Source organism: Ictidomys tridecemlineatus, chromosome 7 (genome assembly GCF_052094955.1).
Source record: "Ictidomys tridecemlineatus isolate mIctTri1 chromosome 7, mIctTri1.hap1, whole genome shotgun sequence".
NCBI classification, from domain to species: domain Eukaryota; kingdom Metazoa; phylum Chordata; class Mammalia; order Rodentia; family Sciuridae; genus Ictidomys; species Ictidomys tridecemlineatus.
In genome coordinates, this window is record NC_135483.1 from 187,768,289 (window position 1) to 187,788,334 (window position 20,046).

The 20,046-nt window shown below is 41.4% G+C and overlaps 2 protein-coding genes and 1 long non-coding RNA gene across 12 annotated transcripts in view; 2 read left to right on the top strand and 1 right to left on the bottom strand.

Moving 5' to 3' along the window:
- The window catches only part of Col4a4 (collagen type IV alpha 4 chain), a 128,821-nt gene extending 113,877 nt beyond the window's left edge, over nt 1-14,944 (bottom strand). For 2 of the 9 annotated variants that reach the window (XM_078018111.1, XM_040267926.2), the window contains exons 1-2: nt 14,571-14,944; nt 88-240 (exon numbers count right to left, since the gene is read on the bottom strand). In XM_078018111.1, coding sequence (XP_077874237.1) covers nt 88-117 — 30 coding nt within the window. In that variant the 5' untranslated portion in view covers nt 118-240; nt 14,571-14,944. Of the gene's footprint in view, nt 1-87; nt 241-13,749; nt 13,991-14,043; nt 14,323-14,570 lie in introns of those variants that run through there. The other 7 variants (XM_078018109.1, XM_040267925.2, XM_078018110.1 and 4 more) reach the window with 4 other exon arrangements.
- On the top strand, nt 1,813-5,264 carry LOC144365649 (uncharacterized). The gene is made up of 2 exons (XR_013424344.1): nt 1,813-1,896; nt 5,040-5,264. It is a non-coding gene; the product is annotated as an uncharacterized LOC144365649 (long non-coding RNA).
- Nucleotides 13,695-20,046, top strand: part of Col4a3 (collagen type IV alpha 3 chain) — a 132,540-nt gene continuing 126,188 nt past the window's right edge. The window contains exon 1 of one of the 2 annotated variants that reach the window (XM_078018115.1): nt 13,695-14,525. In XM_078018115.1, coding sequence (XP_077874241.1) covers nt 14,439-14,525 — 87 coding nt within the window. In that variant the 5' untranslated portion in view covers nt 13,695-14,438. The remainder of the gene's footprint in view (nt 14,526-20,046) is intronic. The other variant, XM_013359116.4, reaches the window with a different exon arrangement.

Here is a 20,046-nt window from a genome sequence, read left to right on the forward strand (position 1 = left end):
GAGGCATTTAGATAATCTACAACTATAAAACAAACACTTAGGAGAAAGTATTTGATAAAAGCAGGTGATCACACAGAAGACACTCACCCGGGATCTGTGACCAAGGGCTTGGTCCATCTGAGAGACACCATGTGCACAGGGGCTCTGCAGGCCAGCCTAGGGACTAGAAACTTCTGCCAGGCCTCTCTTCTCTTCTGGAAGACTCGCTGGCAGGTGAAGTTCTGTGTCCTGGGTTAAAATCTGCATGTGTTAAATGTAAATATGTTTCTTAAAACACAGTGTGCATTATAATGTTGAAAATAATTACTTTCATTATTCATAGTAACAGAGGTATTCGGGCATGAAAATAAGTGAAATATTAATATGGGCTACAATGTGAATGAAGCTTGAAAACATTATGCTAAGTGAAAAAAGGCCAATATGTATGTATGTATATAATGTATATAAAATGTATATAAAATGTCTACAATAGGCCAATCTAGAGAAAGAGAAAATAGATTAGTGGTTGTTAGGAGGAATGGAAAGGGAAAATTAGACAACTGTAGGATTTCTTTTGGGGATGATGAAAATGTTCTAGAATTTAGGAAGTGGTTATGGTTATATAGCATATAGACATAATAAAAACTGTTGGATTATAAACTTCAAAAGAGTTAAAATGGTAAACTTTATTTTTTGAACTTTACCTCAATATAAAAGGAGAAAAAAAATATTTTTAAACTTGACTCAAAGAACCTTTTATTTGATTGTTGGCCCCAAGAATTGAGATGTCTCATATTTAAAATCTTTGGCTGTAAAGACCTGTCCTTATTGGAACTGGTAGAGAGGGGAAACCAGGAGTGTTAAATGTTGCAGACTATTTTTAAATTTCCGGATAAAAGCTGGGTAAATTAATTCAATGCTGTATTTATGGAACATTAGTTTTCTGAGTAAGTGGTAGAACCACATTCCACGATGCTGTTTCAAAACCAAATAGAAACAGAATAACTCTGAATACCTAGATCTTTTCCACCCCTAAATTTATAATTTTAAGTATCTTTTTAAAAAATCACATTCTAGAAGCAAGTCTCAATAAAAGTATTGTTTTAGAAGGAAAACACAAATTGGTTTGAGTCATTCAAATTGTATTCAATAATTTAAACAAATTGAAAACAGTCTAAGATTTAAGAAAGCCAGAGATACTTGCATTTTAATCCAAAATTAGATACATGATGAACTTAATCTCTACACATATCCACACATATTGTGATAAAGGGTTGCCATAGTCATCTTCCAGGGAAGACAGACTGTGGTCTAATCCTAGGATTTTCTCAATACATTTTCATTGGATGCAGGTATAGGCCAATCTGCAGAATCCCAGTGGGTCTCCCACCAGCCAAAGAGAGTGAAAGGGCAAGGACACTGGGAGCATCCTGCGCATTCTCAGCACCCTGAATTTAATTAGCTACAAACCTTAGGACAACAGGCTGCTGCTGTTTTTAATAACCCACAGGCTTATCTTCCGGGCCCCTGTAGTGTCTGCAATATATAATGAGTGCTCAATATATATCTGTTGGATGAATTAACTTGTAAAAGACACTTGGGACCTTAGGGATGGGAGACAAGTATATTCAATGGGGCAGCTGTTAAAGGCTGTGGAGAAGGCTAACTTGGAATACACCTGAGGCTGTGGAGAAAGAAATCATATTGACCTTGGGGGAAGTGAAGAGAAACTGACACTTTGTGGTTATTTGTAGGGTCCTCTTCAGAGCATTGCCCACATAAAGTCAGTTAACTCTTAACATGATTTCGAAAAAGTATTATCCCCATTGCACAGGAAAAACAAAGGAGATCAGTTTATGGACTTCATACAAAGTCACAGAGCCATAAGTCACTGCAGGACCAGGACTTTTCTCTCTGGTAAGTGTTCCTTCTCCCCAGTGACACTCTGGCATGGAGGACTTCAGATTTTTCTCCTCTTATCCTCCCATAAGAATTTTGAAACTATGCACCCTGCCCTTCTTTTTCTTCTTAAGTTAACATTAAAAAGCTTTCATCTTCTCTTTAAGTTGTTGCAAAGCAAAGGATTTCTGAAGTATCATTAATGGTGACCTTTAAAATAGAACTGTTCCAGCATTATTTTGATATATCAAATGCATCATAATGCCACAACAATCTGATTTTCACCCCTATCAGATTAAAACAATGCATACAAATTCTTTCACAGGAATTTCATTTGGCTTGTTTTTAAATTTTGAATACGTATTTCCATGCCACTCCCCGACACATTTTAATGCAGCATATTTTATACTTGAAAATCTTATATTGATCATTATCATACTTCTCTGCAACAAAAATGTTTATAAAGTAAATATTTTTTTTATTTCCTATGATCATAGTCCTCTAAGTTTAATTTTTTCCTGCTGGAATTGATTTTTCCTTATCAATGTTAGATACATATATTTTTTTCATCAAAAACAAATTCACATATGGTTGATCAATTATTAAACATCAAAATAGTTGTATTGGAAATGCAGGCTCTTTTGTTTCTCAGTTCAGTCAGCTCTAGACCAGCAGCTCTTCCTACTGAAATTGACACAGTTTTTAAAATAATATTTCCTTCTTTATTTCCAAATTTGAACTGTTCTTGAGTTGTATACTGTAGTTTGAAAGTCTCCTGCCTCACAGAATTCATGTGTTGAAATCTAATCCTCAGTGTTTTGATATTAAGATGTGGGGTCCTTTGGGAGGGGCGATAAGATCATGTGGCTGAGCCCTCATGCAGGGTAACTGTGCCCTAGAAGGGTCTGGGAGAGCTTCTTTGCATCTTGCTTCTGCCATGTGGGACTGTAACAAAGAGGAAGCCCTCTCCAGAAACTGGATCTGCCAGGACCTTGATTTTGAACTTCCCAGCCTCCAGAACTGTGAGCAATTTCAGTTGTTCATCAATTACTCAGTCTGCGGCACTGTGTTATAGCAACCCAAATGAACTAAGACACACATCAAGATTAGTGTCGTACTTCATCATCAAGAATTATTTTTGAATTCACTACCAGCTGTAAGCCTTCAAGTGTGATGACAGCTGAAGTTGGAAACAGTGACCAGAGGCCGTCATAGCCAGTAGGTGGAGCACTTCCTGTTTGAATGGTCCTTCCTTTGTCCTTACAGAGGGTTCTTCAGTTCTGGGACAAAGCAGGGTGGCAATGTCTGGGATGGACACGGGGAGAGGAATGTGCCTTTCTTTTGAAAAGTAGGAGAAGAAACAGTGTAAGAAGCTTGAACAAAGGCAGAGCCATGCTATGAAAGAATGTACACGGCAGCTGAGCATCTGGAAACAGGCTCTGTTCATTAATTGTCCATAAAATTAATTACATAACTCTTGAGAATCTCGTTGCTTCCCAAGGATCCATGTGCCTCAGTTTGAAGATCTCTGTTTTAAATGAGCTGTCGGCAAAGGTAAAAATCTGTACTGTTCACTGTTTCAACTGGAACAGACCTTAGAAACCCATGACCATGCACGTCTAGCCCAAAACAAACTACAAAGGAGTCACAGAGAATTTTTTGACCGTTTTCCTGCCTGCAGTGCAGCTACTAGGTCACAGCTGAGCAGAGCCCCCGTCTCGCTGTCAGCCCGACACTGGGAACAGCCATATGCACTGTGCTCTGTGATTCACAAAATGCGATCACGCATGTTATCCACAGCCATCTATGAGCCGCTTCTTTGTTGCAACCACCTGTGTTACAAGCCTAAGAATGTTTGCATCCACCAAGATTTTGACTGCACCAAACAAAAATAGCCCCTCACTCAGAATAGCATCCCTCTAACCTACATTCCCACCAAATTAATGGCTTTTGTCATGTGGGATTAGAGGGGACAGAATGTTTCTATTCAAGTTTGTCACTATTACAAAAAAACAACCCAAGTGCTATGCCACTAAAACATATGCAAACAACAGCTTTAGGAGACTGCCTACACAGGAAACTTCTGGAGAGGTTCTGTGCCTTTCAAAAGGACGTGCTTTATTTTGCCAACTGTTATTCTCAAGAAGGGACCATTGTCTATAGCTCCCTCAGAGCCCCACCTTCAACCCAGCCCCTGGAGGCACAGACAGGCTTTCCACCACCTGGTCCTGTCTCCCCAGCCACACAGAAAGGATCAGGATAAACCACTGGACTAAAGGTGACTCCATGCAACAGTGGCTTAGTGACAGACAACTGTGACTCTGGGCTGGGAGGCGGTACAAATAGAGACTGAATGGAGAGGCAGAGGAGGGATGGGGTGCATCAAGAAATGATTAGAGGGGCTGGGGTTGTGGCTCAGTGGTAGAGCACTCGCCTAGCACATGTGAGGCCCTGAGTTTGATCTTTAGCACCACATAAAAATAAATAAATAAAAGAAAGATTGTGTCCAACTACAACTAAAAAAAATAATAAATATTAAAAAAAAAAAAGAAATGATTAGAGGTAGAGGCCAGTATTAGAGGGCTGGGGAAGACCAAGGCAAAGTGTAAGCCTGGATTTAGAGAAAACAGATTCTCTGAGTAAACGTAAAATGCTGTTTTCAGAGAACAAAATTCAAAGAAAAGAATGATTTTGTGGGGAGGATGAAAGATGGCTGGGAGCTGCCCGCTGTGGTAAAGCCATAAAAGTCAAGTCACTTTTCTTGGGTGAGTGGACCTGAGGACCCCCCCACACCCAAGTCCAAGGAAGCTCCACCCAGCAGGGAGCTTGCCTCCCCTCTCTGCGAGGGAAGCTGAACATCAGCACCTGGGCCTTCGAATCACCTGTTCACTGACCCCAGTAAGGTCCAGAGGCTCTTTCCCATAGAAGAAAGATGGTAGGAGGTTCTCGTACGTATGTGCAGCAAATATCATCTTGCTGTCTTCTTCCCACTCCCTGAGATTATTTTTCCCCTTTCACTTCTTTATGAAAAGTCCTCATCTCCAACTCTTTCTGGTCTGTGTCCAGTACTAGAGTCACTCCCAAATGCTAGGTTTGGGAACAAGAACTGAGATCTTCCAAATCAATGTCTCTACCAGGGAAATTTGTTTTCTCTGCAACAGGATCCTGAGAGGAAATACACCCAGCTGGGCTCTCCTCTATGGAGGTGAAGAGAATGGCCAAGACAGCGGGGGCAAGATGAACAGGAGACTGAGGATTGGACCTTTCCAGTCACAAAGAGCTAACAAAAGCTTAGTGTCTCTTCTCTCCCTGAGCCACATGAAATCTTTGAGTTCTGTTTAATGATTTTGTTTTTGTTTCAGTAAAATAATCAATTAATTCAGTGACTACATGTACTTTCCTTTTGATCTTCTGACACTGAGCTATCTGAAGACTCTTTCCAAGGATACATTTTTCTGATGGTCTGAATACCTATTTTATTCACCTTTCTCTTTCCAAAATATAATTATTTGGGGGGAGGGGGATAGCAGGGATAGAATTCAGGGGAACTCATCCACTGAGCCACATCCCCAGCCCTATTTTGTATTTTAGAGACAGGGTCTCCCTGAGTTGCTTAGCACCTTGCATTTGCTGAGGCTGGCTTTGAACTCTCCATCCTCCTGCCTCAGCCTCTTAAATCACTGGGATTATAGGTGTGTACCACTGCACCTGACCAAGATAGAATTCTTTAAGGCTTGGGTCTTATAAACAAATAAGCAAAGGGCCTCAGAGGATATGACACTGCTCCCAAGGAAAGCAAGACATACCTCGGTTACCTGCCCCTCACCTCCGCATCTCCCTGCAGTTCCTACCCTTTCCATTTTAAGCTGACCTTTTCCCAGTGTATAAGATGGCTACTTGGTTTTGCTTTCTTTTCTTTAAAAAAAAAATGTTTTAAACTTATTATTAACAGATAAATAAAAACATAAAAATCATACTAATAAGGTATTATGGGATGCTTTGGTACAATTATACACTGTTTACAGTTTAAATCAGGCTAAACGTACCTACTCCCTAAAACAGTTATCATTTCCATATGGGAAAAACCTTGGAAATATGTTCTTGGAGCTTCTTGAAATGTACAGTACATAATTACCAACTATAGTTACCCTGCTGCAGTAACACACCAGGACTTCTAACTACTAACTATAACTTAGTACCCACTAGTCAACCTCTCCCCATATCTCTACCCCCATCATCTCCCAGCCTCTAGTAATAACTACTCTACTCTCAATATCCATGATATCTGCTTTTTTTTTTAAAGAATCCATGTATGAGTGAGATCATGCAGAGCTTGTCCTTGTCCCTGGCTTGTTTCCACAATGGTCTCCAGTTCCTTCCAGGTTTTGCTCTTTCTAACACCTCATTTGGGTTGATTCTAACTGCAGACACAGACTTTCAAAGAATTCATTTTGGTTTGAGCTTCTTAGAGAAAAACAGTCCTTCTTATCACATAGCCCCAGGTTTGTGTAGTGGATCATCGGTCTGTGTGGTCCAGGGACCATGGCATGAGTCTGGAGCTTCGTGTTCTCTGAGAAGCAAAAGGGAAAACTTGACAACTGCTCAACTAAATTCTTGAACTCACTCTGAGTTCCGACTTGAACAGAATGCTGCTGGACTGGAGCCAAGCCCACCCCAGCTCTCCTTCCCTCCAGATTCTATTGAATTGTCAGAGGACTGCAGAATCCTCAGTTGACACTGGATGGAGTTAGGCCTGGAGTCTGTCACTGTAACTCAGCTAACCCACCATTCTGGCAGAGTAGGCTTCTATTACCCTTCTGTCCTTGAGGTCTCCTCCCATTATCAACAGAACATCCATATTAATAATGCAACCATAATAATGTCACCCTTGGGAATCCCATGAAGGGGACACATGTTCCAAAAATATACAACAGATTTTCAAACCCAGACAAGTCTTTTACCTCCAAGTCAAGAGTGACATTCTTGACTCAGTCCTCTCAAATCTCTTATTAAAATGACTCACCTCCCAAGTTTCCCTTGGCCTAGGATTCCCCCTCTCCCATCCCCCCTACCCCACCCCACCCCCCACCCCCCAGCCCCGGGTGTAGAGCTGGACACTCCTTCTGGATTCTCTGGACTTTTAGACTTCCCAGAATTGCCTTTGGGGTGAGCTCTGGCAATAACTCCTGATGGTTTCACTGCCAGCTGCGACACGAGGCTGCATTTGCCTGCATGGCCTCTGGCCTCTGCTCCTCCACAGCCCACATAATGGAGAAGGGCAGAGGAGAAACAGGGGCAAACCTGGGTGGGCTCTTGGGAAGGCAGCAGACTTAGGAAGGAAGGAAATCTGAGGAATGAAAAAGAGGATTAAGCCACGACAGTGTCTCCTAAGTATCTTTGAGTCAGTCTGTTTGCTTGAGACGGGGTCTGGCTATGCTGCCCAAGATGGCCACAAACCCTGAAGTTAAAGTGTCCTCCTGCCTTGCCTTTCCTCATAGCTGGCTCTACAGGTGACACTGGCCTATCTTAAAGTATCTTTTAAACACCAGGAGAGAAAAACTACTGAGAGGGAGGAATGTTCAGTTAATGTGGAGGAAGAAAGCATACAGAAGGACTATTCTAGGTAGAATCACAGAATTAATTTAAATTCACTCCGAGGACACAAGAGAAAAAAAATGGCATTTGGTTTTGTCAGTGATTGAGGGACAGTGGCTTCCTCCCCCTTCTGCCCCGTCCCAACCTGCTCTTCTTCCTTCTTTCCTGATCCCTCTTCTGCTCCTGTATTCCCTCTCTTCTTTCTCCTCCCTCTTCTCCTGCTCCTTCTTTTCCTTCCTTCTCCTCTCCATTTCTGCATCATCATCATCATCATCATCATCGTCATCATCATCATCATCATCTCCACCATAAGGAAGGACCTTATTTACAGAGGGCTACCTAGATGGTCGACTCCATTTCAAGGGCTTTTATGCAGACCTGCAAACTTCAAAGTGGCTCTGTGGGGGGTCATCTGATTTCCTTTTTCCACAAATGAGTCACAGAATAAGTGACCTTGTCAGAGCCTTCCTACTTAACCATGACACAAGACAGCTTTCATAACTTATAAGAATTCATGAGTGAATTTTAGAATTCCTGAGTGAATTAACCTTGGGAATGATGATATTAGCCTCTAATACCTCAGGAGCACAGAGTCAACCGTAAGTGAAACGGTGCACCAATGCAAAGACATCCTGTTCTCCCTGAATTATGAGATGGAGGCTTTTTTACTTGGAATTTCAAGTCTGGAAACTCCTATGGGAGGGACAGTTGGAGGCCTTAATGGCTCCATTCTACATAGGATATGGGAAAGTCAAATATTTAAGCATTTTAATTGTTTAAGCAAAAAGAGAAAGAGATTCATAAAAGCATCCAAAGAAACTTTAAGGTCAAGAAGAAGTATTGAGGTGGGACAGAAAAAAAAAAATGGTTCTAATACAGGACAGCCAATCCCTGCTGGGAGGGGAAATGGTGCTTCTGTGGGTTGTAGGCCTTTCTAAGAACAGCTTTGTCACATTTTTCTCATGGATGCATTCCGGGCTTCTGCAATCTCTTCATCTCCCTTGCTTCTGATAGGAGTTGATTCCTCTAGACCTAAAATCTCTATAGCAGATCTGTCCATGAAAGACAAGACCTAGAACTGGACTTCCCTTGGTCCGCCACTCTGGAGCCTCATAAAAGATTTCAAGAGCATCGCCCAAACTGAGGCTTCAGAGCCAGGCCATCACATGGACCATAAAAGCACACAAAACCACATATGACACAGTGGTGTGGACTTGGACATCAATGAGTCACAGAGCGAAGCCAAGAGGTGTTCTATACATGAGACATTGTGTGGATCACTCTCGGCGAAAGAGTTGATAGTAGAAAGGGTCACAAAAAGAAGGAATTCCAGGGGCTGCAGTTGTAGCTGAGCGGTAGAGTCCTTGCCTAGCATGTGTGAGGCCCTGAGTTCAATCCTCAGCACCACATAAGAATAAACAAAGTTATTTGATAAAAAAGGGGGTTCCAGAATTAAAACGAGGTTACTTCCTCTCCTGAATCTTGGAAATCAGGTGTTTCTTTCTTTTGTTAATCTTCAGATATTTAAGCTAGAAAGAAATCTACATTAAGTTTTTACAGCAAAAGAAAGACATGCATAAGTGTAAAGCTAAATATAAAATCTAGCCAATATATTGGTCTGGAGCGCTCACCTAGCATGTTCGAGGCCCTGGGTTCAATCCTCAGCACCACATAAGAATAAATAAATAAAATGAAGGTATTGTGCCCAACTACAATTAAAAAATAATTTTTAAAAAATCTAGCCAATATATATATAAATTGTAAAAGCCAGGTACAGTAATCTCAGCAGCTTGGGAGGATGAAGCAGGAGGATCACAAGTTCAAAGTCAGCCTCAGCAACTTAGCAAGGCCCTAAGCAACTCAGGGAGACCTTGTCTCTAAATAAAATATAAAAAATATAAAATTAAAAAATATTTTTAAAAGAGATGGGGATGTGATTCAGTAGTTAAATATGCCTGGGTTCAATCCCCAATACCAAAAAAAAAAAAAAGACAAAAGAAAACAAACTATAAGAAAAGATTTCTAAAATCATTAATAATTTAATAATGTATAAAATTTGAAGTGATTCTCTATAAACTAGTTTGGAATTAATGAAAAAAATATTTCTAATATCACTTTCAAACACTTTTAATTCCACATAAATATCTATGTATGATTATTAATTCAAGAAATAGCTGTCAACTTCTCACATTGTGTCAACTCTCATTTTAAACACCATGAGAACAACAAAAAAATAAATAAATTTGGTTTATCTGAAGTGATCCAGTATGTATGTGTGTATTTTAAAAATAGCCTCTGTACTTGCTCTCAAAAGCTGTGTAATCCAGAAAAGTAAGTTACCTTACTGTCTCTCTGTGCTATTTAATAAAGTCTGCATAGGAACCATGATCTTTGATCTTTTATTATTTGCCTTTTAATGGAATTTTATTTTTTATTAATTTTTAAAAATTTGTGTTCAAAGCACATTAGTGCATTATAATTACACCCTAGTGAACTATGTAGTTACATACTTGTAGATGCGTGCAATAGAATAACATAATTTGGTCAATTTCAATCCCTAGTACCTGCCCTGTGATCTTTGATCTAATCTTAAAGCAGGAGCAGCTGCTCCAGATGGACCATGCAAAAGGTGACACACATCAGTGGGAACAGCAAGTACAAAGACATGAACCTACGGGTGTGTGCAATGAACTTGTGAAAACTTGAGGAGCTTGGGTGACTCAGGAGGAGTTGACTTGGGACCACTCCATTCTATTCTAAGAAGTGTGCAGTTAGCTGTGAAGGCGAAGCATGTGGTGTGATGTGTGTGATGGATAACTGACATTCACCACCCAGTTCTGGCACATGGCAGGTTTCCTTTCCCAGCCCCTCCAGAATGAAGCATGGTCATGTGGCCTGTTTAACCAATGAAGTGTGAGTGGAAGTAGTTTACATCCTATCCAGGGAAACTTTCAGGACAGTTTTGATTTGGCACATTCTCTTCCCCTTCTGAGGCAATCATAGAAGATGCTCAGAGTCATGCTGATCACAATGGTGAATTTCCAGGAGGATTCTGAGTGGCTGTAAGCACAGCCCCCACTCTACCCCATCCCTATGCCCTGCAATGAACAGGTAGTGTGAATGAAGGGAAAAAACAAAACAGTGCTTTCTGACACGCTGTGCAATTTTAAATGATAACTCTGACAATGACATATATAGAAGATGGATTCAGAGAGCCTGCAGCTGCAGCAACTGGCTAGAGGACTACAAAAACCCACAGATGATATTTATGTCAGGCACCAGGACCAGAACTGTGAGCTTAGAAAAGCAGCAAAGGAACCCAGAGATGTGATGGCAAGAGCTCACCTGAGTCGATCATGACTTGAGATTGCAAGAATGTCTGATAGTCTAATTGTTTCAGAGGTGATGAAAAGAGAAAGTTCTTGAAAGAACAGGCTTGACTAACAGGGAGATGAAGTAAGATTAAAGAAGGAGCTACAGGCAGCCTGGAGAAGCTTATCCCATCAAGAGCAGAGGCATATCCCCATGCAACAGAGGCTATAAGAAGATAGTGAACTTTGGAAGAAAACAGATGTGAGAGTGAACAGGGGCTGAGTCATTGAACTTTGCTCATTCATTCATTCAACAACAGTAAAAATCAAAGAAGAATCCTGCCCCAATGAGACTTACACTGAAAATACAGAGAAGCAGGCATATTTAAACACTGCAGAAAATAGGACATTGTGATTTTTAAAGGGAGGAAATAATAATTAAAGACAGTGGCCAATTCATTTTGTTCAAAATCCTTATCTGATATCAAACTCAAAAATAGAGATGTCTGTGTCCTTTTTTCAAAAAGAACTGCCACTTTCCCTTAGTTTTTCCTTTTTCTTTTTTACATTTAAGGAGCCAACTGTGAAAAAAAAAATCAGTTTTCTTGACCTCAAGGTTATTTTTTAAAAATCAAGATTTTTTTTTTTTTTAACCAGGACAGCAGGTAGCACACCAAATGTTGTAGTAAATTGGGTCACATGTATTGTGGGAGGTGGGATTGATGGTTAAGCATGGCTTTTAGAAAAGCCACTTCTCAAAGTTTCTTGTGCATATGAATCACAAGACCTTGGAGAATGCAGGCTGATTCAGTGGTTCTGGGGTGGGACCTGAGAGTCTCCATTCCCAACAGCTCCCTGGGATGCCAAGGCTGCTGGCCCCAGGAATGCCAAAGCATGGTTCTCATCATGTCTGTCTGTTCTTCCTTATGCACCTGAAGAATCAAATGGCAATATGTGATTGTCATGCAAAGATCTGTGACAAAGCGCCTCTGATGGATTATTATATTCCTATAATTTCCTGGGTGTTACCATGATCATCCTGACTCCAGCCCAGGGAGGTTAGGTCACACGACCACGTGTGGGCAGGATTCACAAACCAGGTCTAGTGTGGAGACCAAGCTCTTCGTGGCTCCCCTCTCACTCTGTTTCCATCATATTTCTTTCCTGCTCTGTTGCTGCAGCAGGAAGGACCATTCTGATGCTGATAAAGCCAAGTCCATCAAAATGATGTGGGTTCAAGGAAAAGCAATGAAAATCCAAATGGAGAAACCTTCTGAGATTCAGCAAATGAAAGAACAGTTAACTTTGGAGATTGTTTATTTTTGTTTTCCAGGAAGCAATATCAGTGTGTAAAAAGATCATCATATGCCTCTAAGAACTCTTGAACATTGTCACTTCCTCAACAGGGCATCTGCTTTCCTACTTCACTCGGATGACAGAAAATTCCATAAAAACCTTCCCTATCCAGCAGGAGAAACTACTATGCATCACACTGCAACATCTACAGTCTAGACACACAACAGTGTTCCAAAATCCCCTAAATCTTAATAAAGAGTTTTCTATCTGTCTGCTTCTTTATTTTACTAACAAGAAGCCTTAATTCAATGCGGCTAACTAAAATATGCAAGTAAAACCGTGGCTCTTAAACTCGCCTGTGCGTGGTATCACTAGGAACACTGATAGGGAGTTCTCTAGAGGCTGATATAATTGGCTTGGGATCCATTGGGTATCAGAACTTTTAGACATGCCTCAGAATATTCTAATGCGTAGCCACAGTTGTGAATCACTGGCACAAAAGACAAAAGACTCTTTTCACTCCATAGTAAAACATAAATAAATAAATAGTGGGAAGATGTCTTCACTCACTGTCAGGGTCTTTCCTCTTTATAATGATTACATATGTTTAAAATCCTGTTAGACCTTGATTCTAATTGCAAGTAATTGGTTTCCTACAATCACTGACCAACCAGAGTTCCTACTTGGTGTTTGCTAACCAACCATAGCAGATGTCAGCAACACTGCTTCAAAGCAAAGGATCTTAATCTGGGAATGGAATTCAGATGGTCAGTGAATTTGGATAGGGAAAAAAGTGACATCTTAATTTTCACTAATCTTTCACAGAAGTTCAGCATTCCATTCAGTTACAAGTTTAGGCAATAGACCCCAATAGTATTGGCAGTTCTTGAGAGTTTGCAACCACTAGTATTTTTATATTACATTTCAGATTGGCCAGTTTTCTCAAAATATCATTTGCAGTATCACTCCAATATTACAGTTGCTTAATAGACCTGCAGTTAGATCTAGCTGTTTAATGCAACAATGATGCATGGATGTTATTATATCATAACTTTGGTACTGTACTTTAAGGTTGTGTTCCAGAAAAACTGATTCTGCTTTGATTGTATTTTATGTATTTAACATTATTCTGAGAGGGTCTCTAAATTCTTCACCCAACGTGCCAATTTGGTCTGTGGCACAAGAGAGTCCTGACAAGACAATGCAACAAATTTGCATCCAAGGCCTCCTCGTCTGCCTAACCCGAATCCACCGGAGACCGCGACCCACAACCCCGCAGCATCTCAGGAGGGAGACACCCTGGACCAGAGTCGGGTCTTGTTTTCTCCTCCATTTCCGCAGATAAGATTTAGCCTGAAAAGCCAGTTCAACTCAGTGGATGGGCTTTCTCTTTCCCCTCAGCTGCCTCTTGCTCTTGGCATTTTGGAATGCCCCAACTGCCAGGCCGGTAACTCGAGCCTCCAAATTAATCAAAACACACAGCACCCAGTTCAAGCCCTGGCACACAAGCCTGGGAGCTATAAAAGCTCTCCTCTGGTGACCCCAGGGCCACTACTCCCCAGCCAACAGATCCCCCTCCCTGTCACCCTTGGATGCCTACCTAAACTGCTCCACTTGCTCTCCCAGGCAGGTCCTTGGGCCGCAGATTGCCAGCTTGTGGGCGACTTACCTGGGGGGACGCCTCTCAGTCCGCGAGCATCCCTCGGCTCTGCCTAGCCAGAATCCACCCGCGACCCGGCAGCCTCCTCACTAGGGTCTCACGGCCAAGTCTGGCGGCCGCAAGTTGAAGGTGGGCTGGAGAAGGGAAGGCAGCCAGACGCACGGGCGCTGGAGCCGGGAGCTCGCGGGGCCTCCGGAGTGCAGACGCCCGGCGCGCCTCCCGCTTAATCTGGGCAGGGCCGGTAGCCACTCCCTCCACCCTGTGCAGCCGCCTCCCCACCGCACATCCCCCCGAATTTCTCACCTCCGACCCGCACCGCCTACCCCGCTTGCGCCCCAAGACCTTTGAGCATCACCTTCTGAACCCCGATCCTGGATGGGCGCCCACCTGCCCTGCAGTCGCTTAGCCCTTTCTCGCTTCCTGGGCACTATGCCCAGTAGAAGGGACAGTGCCTGGTGAGTTGGGAGGGAGAGGGACGAGGGCGGGACCTGAGCCACTTCTTCCCTCCCTTGGAGCCACCACCAAAGCCTGGATGGGGAGGGACGGACCGCGCGGCTGAGCTCTACAAAACCCGTGCCGGAGGGCTGGCCAAGCGAGCTTCACACCAGGGGCTTCCCAGCCCGCACGGTGCAGGGGACGCGGTCGCCTGAGAGCCTGTGGGCCCCTGGACACGCTGGAACTCCGAGCCGGCGCCCACCATGCGCCCCGGGTCCTTACGGAGGCCGCCGGCACTCCTGCTTCGACTCCTGCTGGTGCTCCTGGCGGCCGCGCCCGCGGCGAGCAAGGTGAGTACCTGCTGCGCGCCCCCCACTGCCGCACTGGGTCCTCACCCCGGGTGTACGCGGGTCCCGCCCGACCCCACTCGCAGGGGCGCTGTCCGGGAGCCGCTGCCTGGCGCAGCTGGGGCTCCGCGCAGGTCCCGACTGGCAGCGCGCAGAGAGGAGCCAGTGGGTATGCCCGGAACAGGTGGAATGAGCGGCTCTGGAAGACAAGGCGAGGAGGGGGCCTGTCCAGGCCGTTAGGAGACAGGGATGAAGAGGAAAGGCTTCCAGAGGTCAGGAAGTAGATAGATCTATAGAAGGATCCGTCCGTCCATAGGCAGATAGATAACTGCCGCGGTGATACTTGAGAACACCGGATACGGGGATGCGCAACTTGAGGTCGGTGAAGCACAGCCGGCAGCTGTGGTGGCTGGAAGCGCCCAGGACTGAGGACTGGGAGGAGAAACCTGCGGGGAGTCCCAGCCCGGCTCACCCTAGTTATGACCTCACCCTCACTCTTTCTGGGGCTTAGTGTCCTCCTTGTCAAAACTTGGCCTTCGATGTTCCATTGACTGTGGGAAAGCAAGTGGCATCACTGAAAGATTAAGAAAACTTGTATCAGGATACATTAAACAATGTCATGGATTTGATTTCTGTTAGGAGTTTAAGTGGCACTGGGTTCATTTAAATCCACCGCATAGTTCTTATTCTTTAGCATTGAAAATAAAGTCTCCTCAAAATTATTATGCCTCCTAGAGTCGACTGACTTGATTTTAATTTGTGGAGGTGAAATTTAACTTCTCAGATGCTTCATGCTATTTTTACTCTTAAATGTTAATTGGGATGATAACATGGTCTATCAAGTTTTATTCAAAAGATGAGCAGATATTTTACAGATTCTGTGATTGATAATGGATTGGAAACTAACAATCACAGTATTCCTTATGTGTTCCAAGAAAAGAGTTTCAGAACCTATGGCCTCATATAATCCCCGTTTTTTTTTCTATTTAAATTTTAATTTAAGACATTATAGATGCAGCTAAAACTCTTCTCTCATTTTCCCAGAGGTATCCATTCTACCACTTCCATATTTCTTTTCAGACAGTTTCTATGCATTTACATACACATATATGAACAAACAGTATGTTTAGGTTTTTAATGTGGTATCATCCATGCTACATATGTGTACATGTACATATAAGTGTACATTTTTGCAACTTATAAATCTATGTCATATTAAAGATCTACCTCTTTTTTTTCAGTCTGTTGCATAATTTTCCCCAATATGCCAAGTTAATTGAACCATTGCCCTATTGATTTACATTTAGGCTATTTAGTGTTTCACATTCTAAAGGATTTTTGTAATCCAGTTAATCTCTTCATGTACTTGGCTCTAACAGAAATGCATTTTTCATAGATGAGGAATGCCCAGTCTAGGTGGTTAAATACTGCTGGGCATGATGGATATAACTCATGCAAATCAGTGAGGATTATCTAACAGCTTCAACTGGAATAAACACATCTTAGAAGTAAAAAACCTAAGGGAACTGTATGTTGTGGGAGGGCCTGGGAAAGGGTTCCAGAGCAGGGTTGCACATGTTTCTGAGCTCAGAAGGAAATTCAGGAAGGTAGAGGAATCATACTCCTATAAAGATCAGCCAGTGACCATACAACCTGCAGACAAGCCATTCTAAATTATATTATTGTATTCACTTATATTTTGCATGTTGAATTTTCTGTTTTGAGTTTGGCCAAATCTTGGCACCTTCTTGCTTTAATTAATATCATAATTAATTAATTAATATAATAATGAGTCTATTTTTTATCATCATTTGCAATAAGTCTTTGTTATAAACCTCAAGGATTATCATTTCCATTGTATCTGCTGAAGTAAATAGAAAATATGCCATCAAAATCGTGAAATGGGTCTTTACCTTCTGGAGAAAAGGAATTAACAGTTAATTGATAATTGGGTGACGTGCGCTAACATGACTTCCTCCACAAACTATCTGATGCTGATGAAGGCAGTTGACCATTTTGGGCCTCAGTTTTCTCACCTGTGAATTGGGGGTGTTGAAACCCTTATTAGACCAGCAGGCAGGGTCATAAGAGAAGCACCCAAGTAAGAGGAAACCTTCAGAGCCAACTGGGTTTTGGCATTCCAGAATTCAGGCCCGGTTGTGCCCAATCACTTCAAAAGCGAAGCTGGGAATCTATTTGGTATTAGAAATATCTCAAATTCTAAATATTAGCAACTACTTGTTTAAAAACCAAAAGTCCATAATGAGAGCCTAACAATGTATAAGTGAGAGCTAAATTTAGCCTCTGGGCATCATATTGATCATCTTTTGTGCTACATTAGGTAAGACTACATTTTGCTCTAAATTTCTGCAGTTTTACTTTAGCATTGAACAAAACAGGAAGACCACAGTGGTGTTGACCCTTCAAGCGAGTTTAGACAGGGTGGAACTGTCCTCCCACACAGTCTGTCCCAGAGCACCCAGAGTGAATGCCTCGCCCTTGGCTCGGCATCAGCTCCAGGCGGGCTGTTCGGCACACTCTCTGGCACACTCTCCGGTTGTATAGCCGGCCCACTCAGCTCACCCACTGGAGACTGGGAGGTGCTCTGTTGTTACCCCAGGTCATCTGTGTGGCAGAGCAGGTACAGGGAGCCCTTCTTTCTCTCTGGATAGGTGAGGTTCACCAACTGAGACATCAAGGGTTGTCCTTCCATACTGGGTCTTGAATTCCAGGCAGGGCTGGACTGTGCAGGGCAAAGAGCAAGAACTGTCAAGAGGCTCTAGGAAGGATGCTGTCTCACCTGATGGCATTTAAATTTAGAAACTTCAGTCGGACTCGAAATCATTTCAAACAAGCGAAAAGTAATGCATCCTGCACCAATTTATCTGAGATTCAGCAAATGTTAATAAACTTTGGCTTCTTGGCTTAGATTTCTCTCTTCCCATACACACTTTTGTACTTACGCTTTCTGAGTGTGTGTGCGTGTATGCGTGTGTGTGCAGTCTCAGTAAAAGGTAAATATTATTGTTTTATGGTCTTTCTAATGTAATAAATAGCTTCACATTATATATATATATATGTATGTCTATGGAACTTATCTTTTATCACTCATTATTATGTCCCTGGGTCCATGTTGACACATATTGATGTGATTTATTTGTGAAAATATCTGCTACATAGTATCCATTAATATAAATAAAGCCATTATTTTTCCCCCTAAACAGGGCTAAGTTTGCCTTCAAATTTTCATTTCACAAAGTTGCAATGCATGTGTTTGTATATATACCATCAAGACAACTAGAATTTGAATTCCTAGGTGGCTCATAGAGAAAGCATGTTTTAAATTTATTAGGAACTGCCACATTGATCTCCAGAAGAGTTGTATCATCAGTGAACCAGAGTACACATTTCCTTACATCCTTGGTAAAACTTGGTGTGTCTGAATGTTGATGAGTGTAAACTGAGGGCTTGTTTGACTAGTGAGTTTGTGAACCTTCTTAGCCCTTAATTGGCCATATATAGTTCCCTTTGCATGAATTGCAAATACCACTTTCTGCTTATTTATCAACTGTGAGCTTTACCTTTTTGTTGCTAATTAATTGGAAGTTATTTACATATTTGGGCACAAAGTATTTGTCATTTATAGAAATCATTTTATTCTGATCTTTGGTTTGTCTTTTTATTTAGTTTTTGGTGCCTTGATGTGTAAATGCGGTTTTTTTTTTGATGTGTAAATGCTTTTTTTTCCCCCTTAATCTCAAACTTATTCATCCTTCTTCAACGTTTTGTCCTTTATACCTTGTTGAAGAAATTCTTTTCTGGGATCCTGATGATGTTCTCCTGTGTTTTTTTTTTTGTTGTTGTTGTTGTTGTTATTGTTTGTTTGTTTGTTTGTTTAGAAAAGTTTTATAGTTTAAATTCTTTTTAATCCTGGAATTATTTTCTACGTATGGAGTATGACTATATCTTTTTTGATATAGATAACAAATTATCCTGCATTCTTTACAAGCTACAGCATTCTTTCCTTTGGCTTTGCAGTGTTACATCTGCAGACATGTATATAGTGAGCATCAATTCACATGGAGTTAATTAGTAAGCTCTCTGTTCTCTCCCCCTCCCTGCCCCTTTTTGCCTCTACATCAATACCAGATCAGTTTTGATTACTAACTTTATGCTAAACCTATACCTGATAGGACAGAGCGGTTACCTCTGCTATTATTATTTTCTTTAAAATTGTTTGGTTTTCTTTTCTCTGTGCTCCATTGACTGAAGTTTGACAAGCATCTGCTTGTCAAAGTTTCATTTCTTTGTTCCCTGTAGCTGAAGACCTTAATTTTCATTGCTATATTGTATGTATACAAACAATTTATTTTTCCATTCTGCAATTGATTAATGAATTCAAGGCAGAGGCCATTACAAGTAATGTTGCCACATGTATCTTTATTTAAATGGGTTAATTTTCTTACAATGTTTTAGTTTTTGTTTCTTTAGTTTCTAATTCTTTTATATTATTGGTATTATTGTAAATGGCATATTTAAAAATTTTAACAGCCTATTAAAGAAATAATAAAACATGGTTTAATTTATTCAAAACATATATACACATATATGTGTATGTGTGTGTGTGTGTGTGTGTGTGTGTGTGTGTGTGTATACACACTGGAGATTGAACCCAGGGACAGTTTATCACTGAGCTACATCCCCAGCCCTTTTTATATTTTATTTTGAGACAGGTTCTCACTAAGTTGCCGATGACCTTACTAAATTGCATAGACTGGCTTTAAACTTGCACTCTTCCTTCCTCAACCTCCCAAGGTATTATAGGCATATACCCCTGTTCTTGGTTTGAATTTTATATTTTGATTTTGATCCAACAACTTTGAAAAATTCAACTGCACTTAAGGCTAAAAAATTTCTGCCTTAGCTGCATCACGCAAATTTTAATAAGCAGTATTTTAACATCATTAAGTTCTAATAGTTTCTCTAATATTTGTTCTGTGGGTTATTTAGGTGTTTATTCCTTAATTTTCAAACACATGAAGATTTTCTAGTTATCCTTTTGCGACTGAGTTGTGGTAATGATTACATTGTGACTTCAAAGGTTTCTATATAGGTCAAGGTTTTTGATCATGTTGTTAAAATTACAGTGAGTGAGTGCATGGATATTTAATCTGCAATTCAGGTTTTAATCAAATCTTTAAAATTCTCAGCCATCACATTTTTATGTCTAGAGAGACATAAAATTCTCTCTAATCTTGGCAGCTTGTTAGACACAGGCTGGGCCTTCTGCTTTTTTCCTTCTACTTCTCCTAACTTCTGAGGTAGAAATAAGATACCTTTCACATGCTGCTCAGATATTCTTGGCCTCATCTTTATAAAACTATGGCTCCCCCACCTTGACTTCAGATTTTACATAAGCACATGCTGATGCTTCCTCTAGGCTCCGTCCCTCAGCTTCTCTATTGTATGCTAGAAGTGTGGGGCTTTAACGTCTGTGGAGCAACTCTTTCACCAATGGGAGACC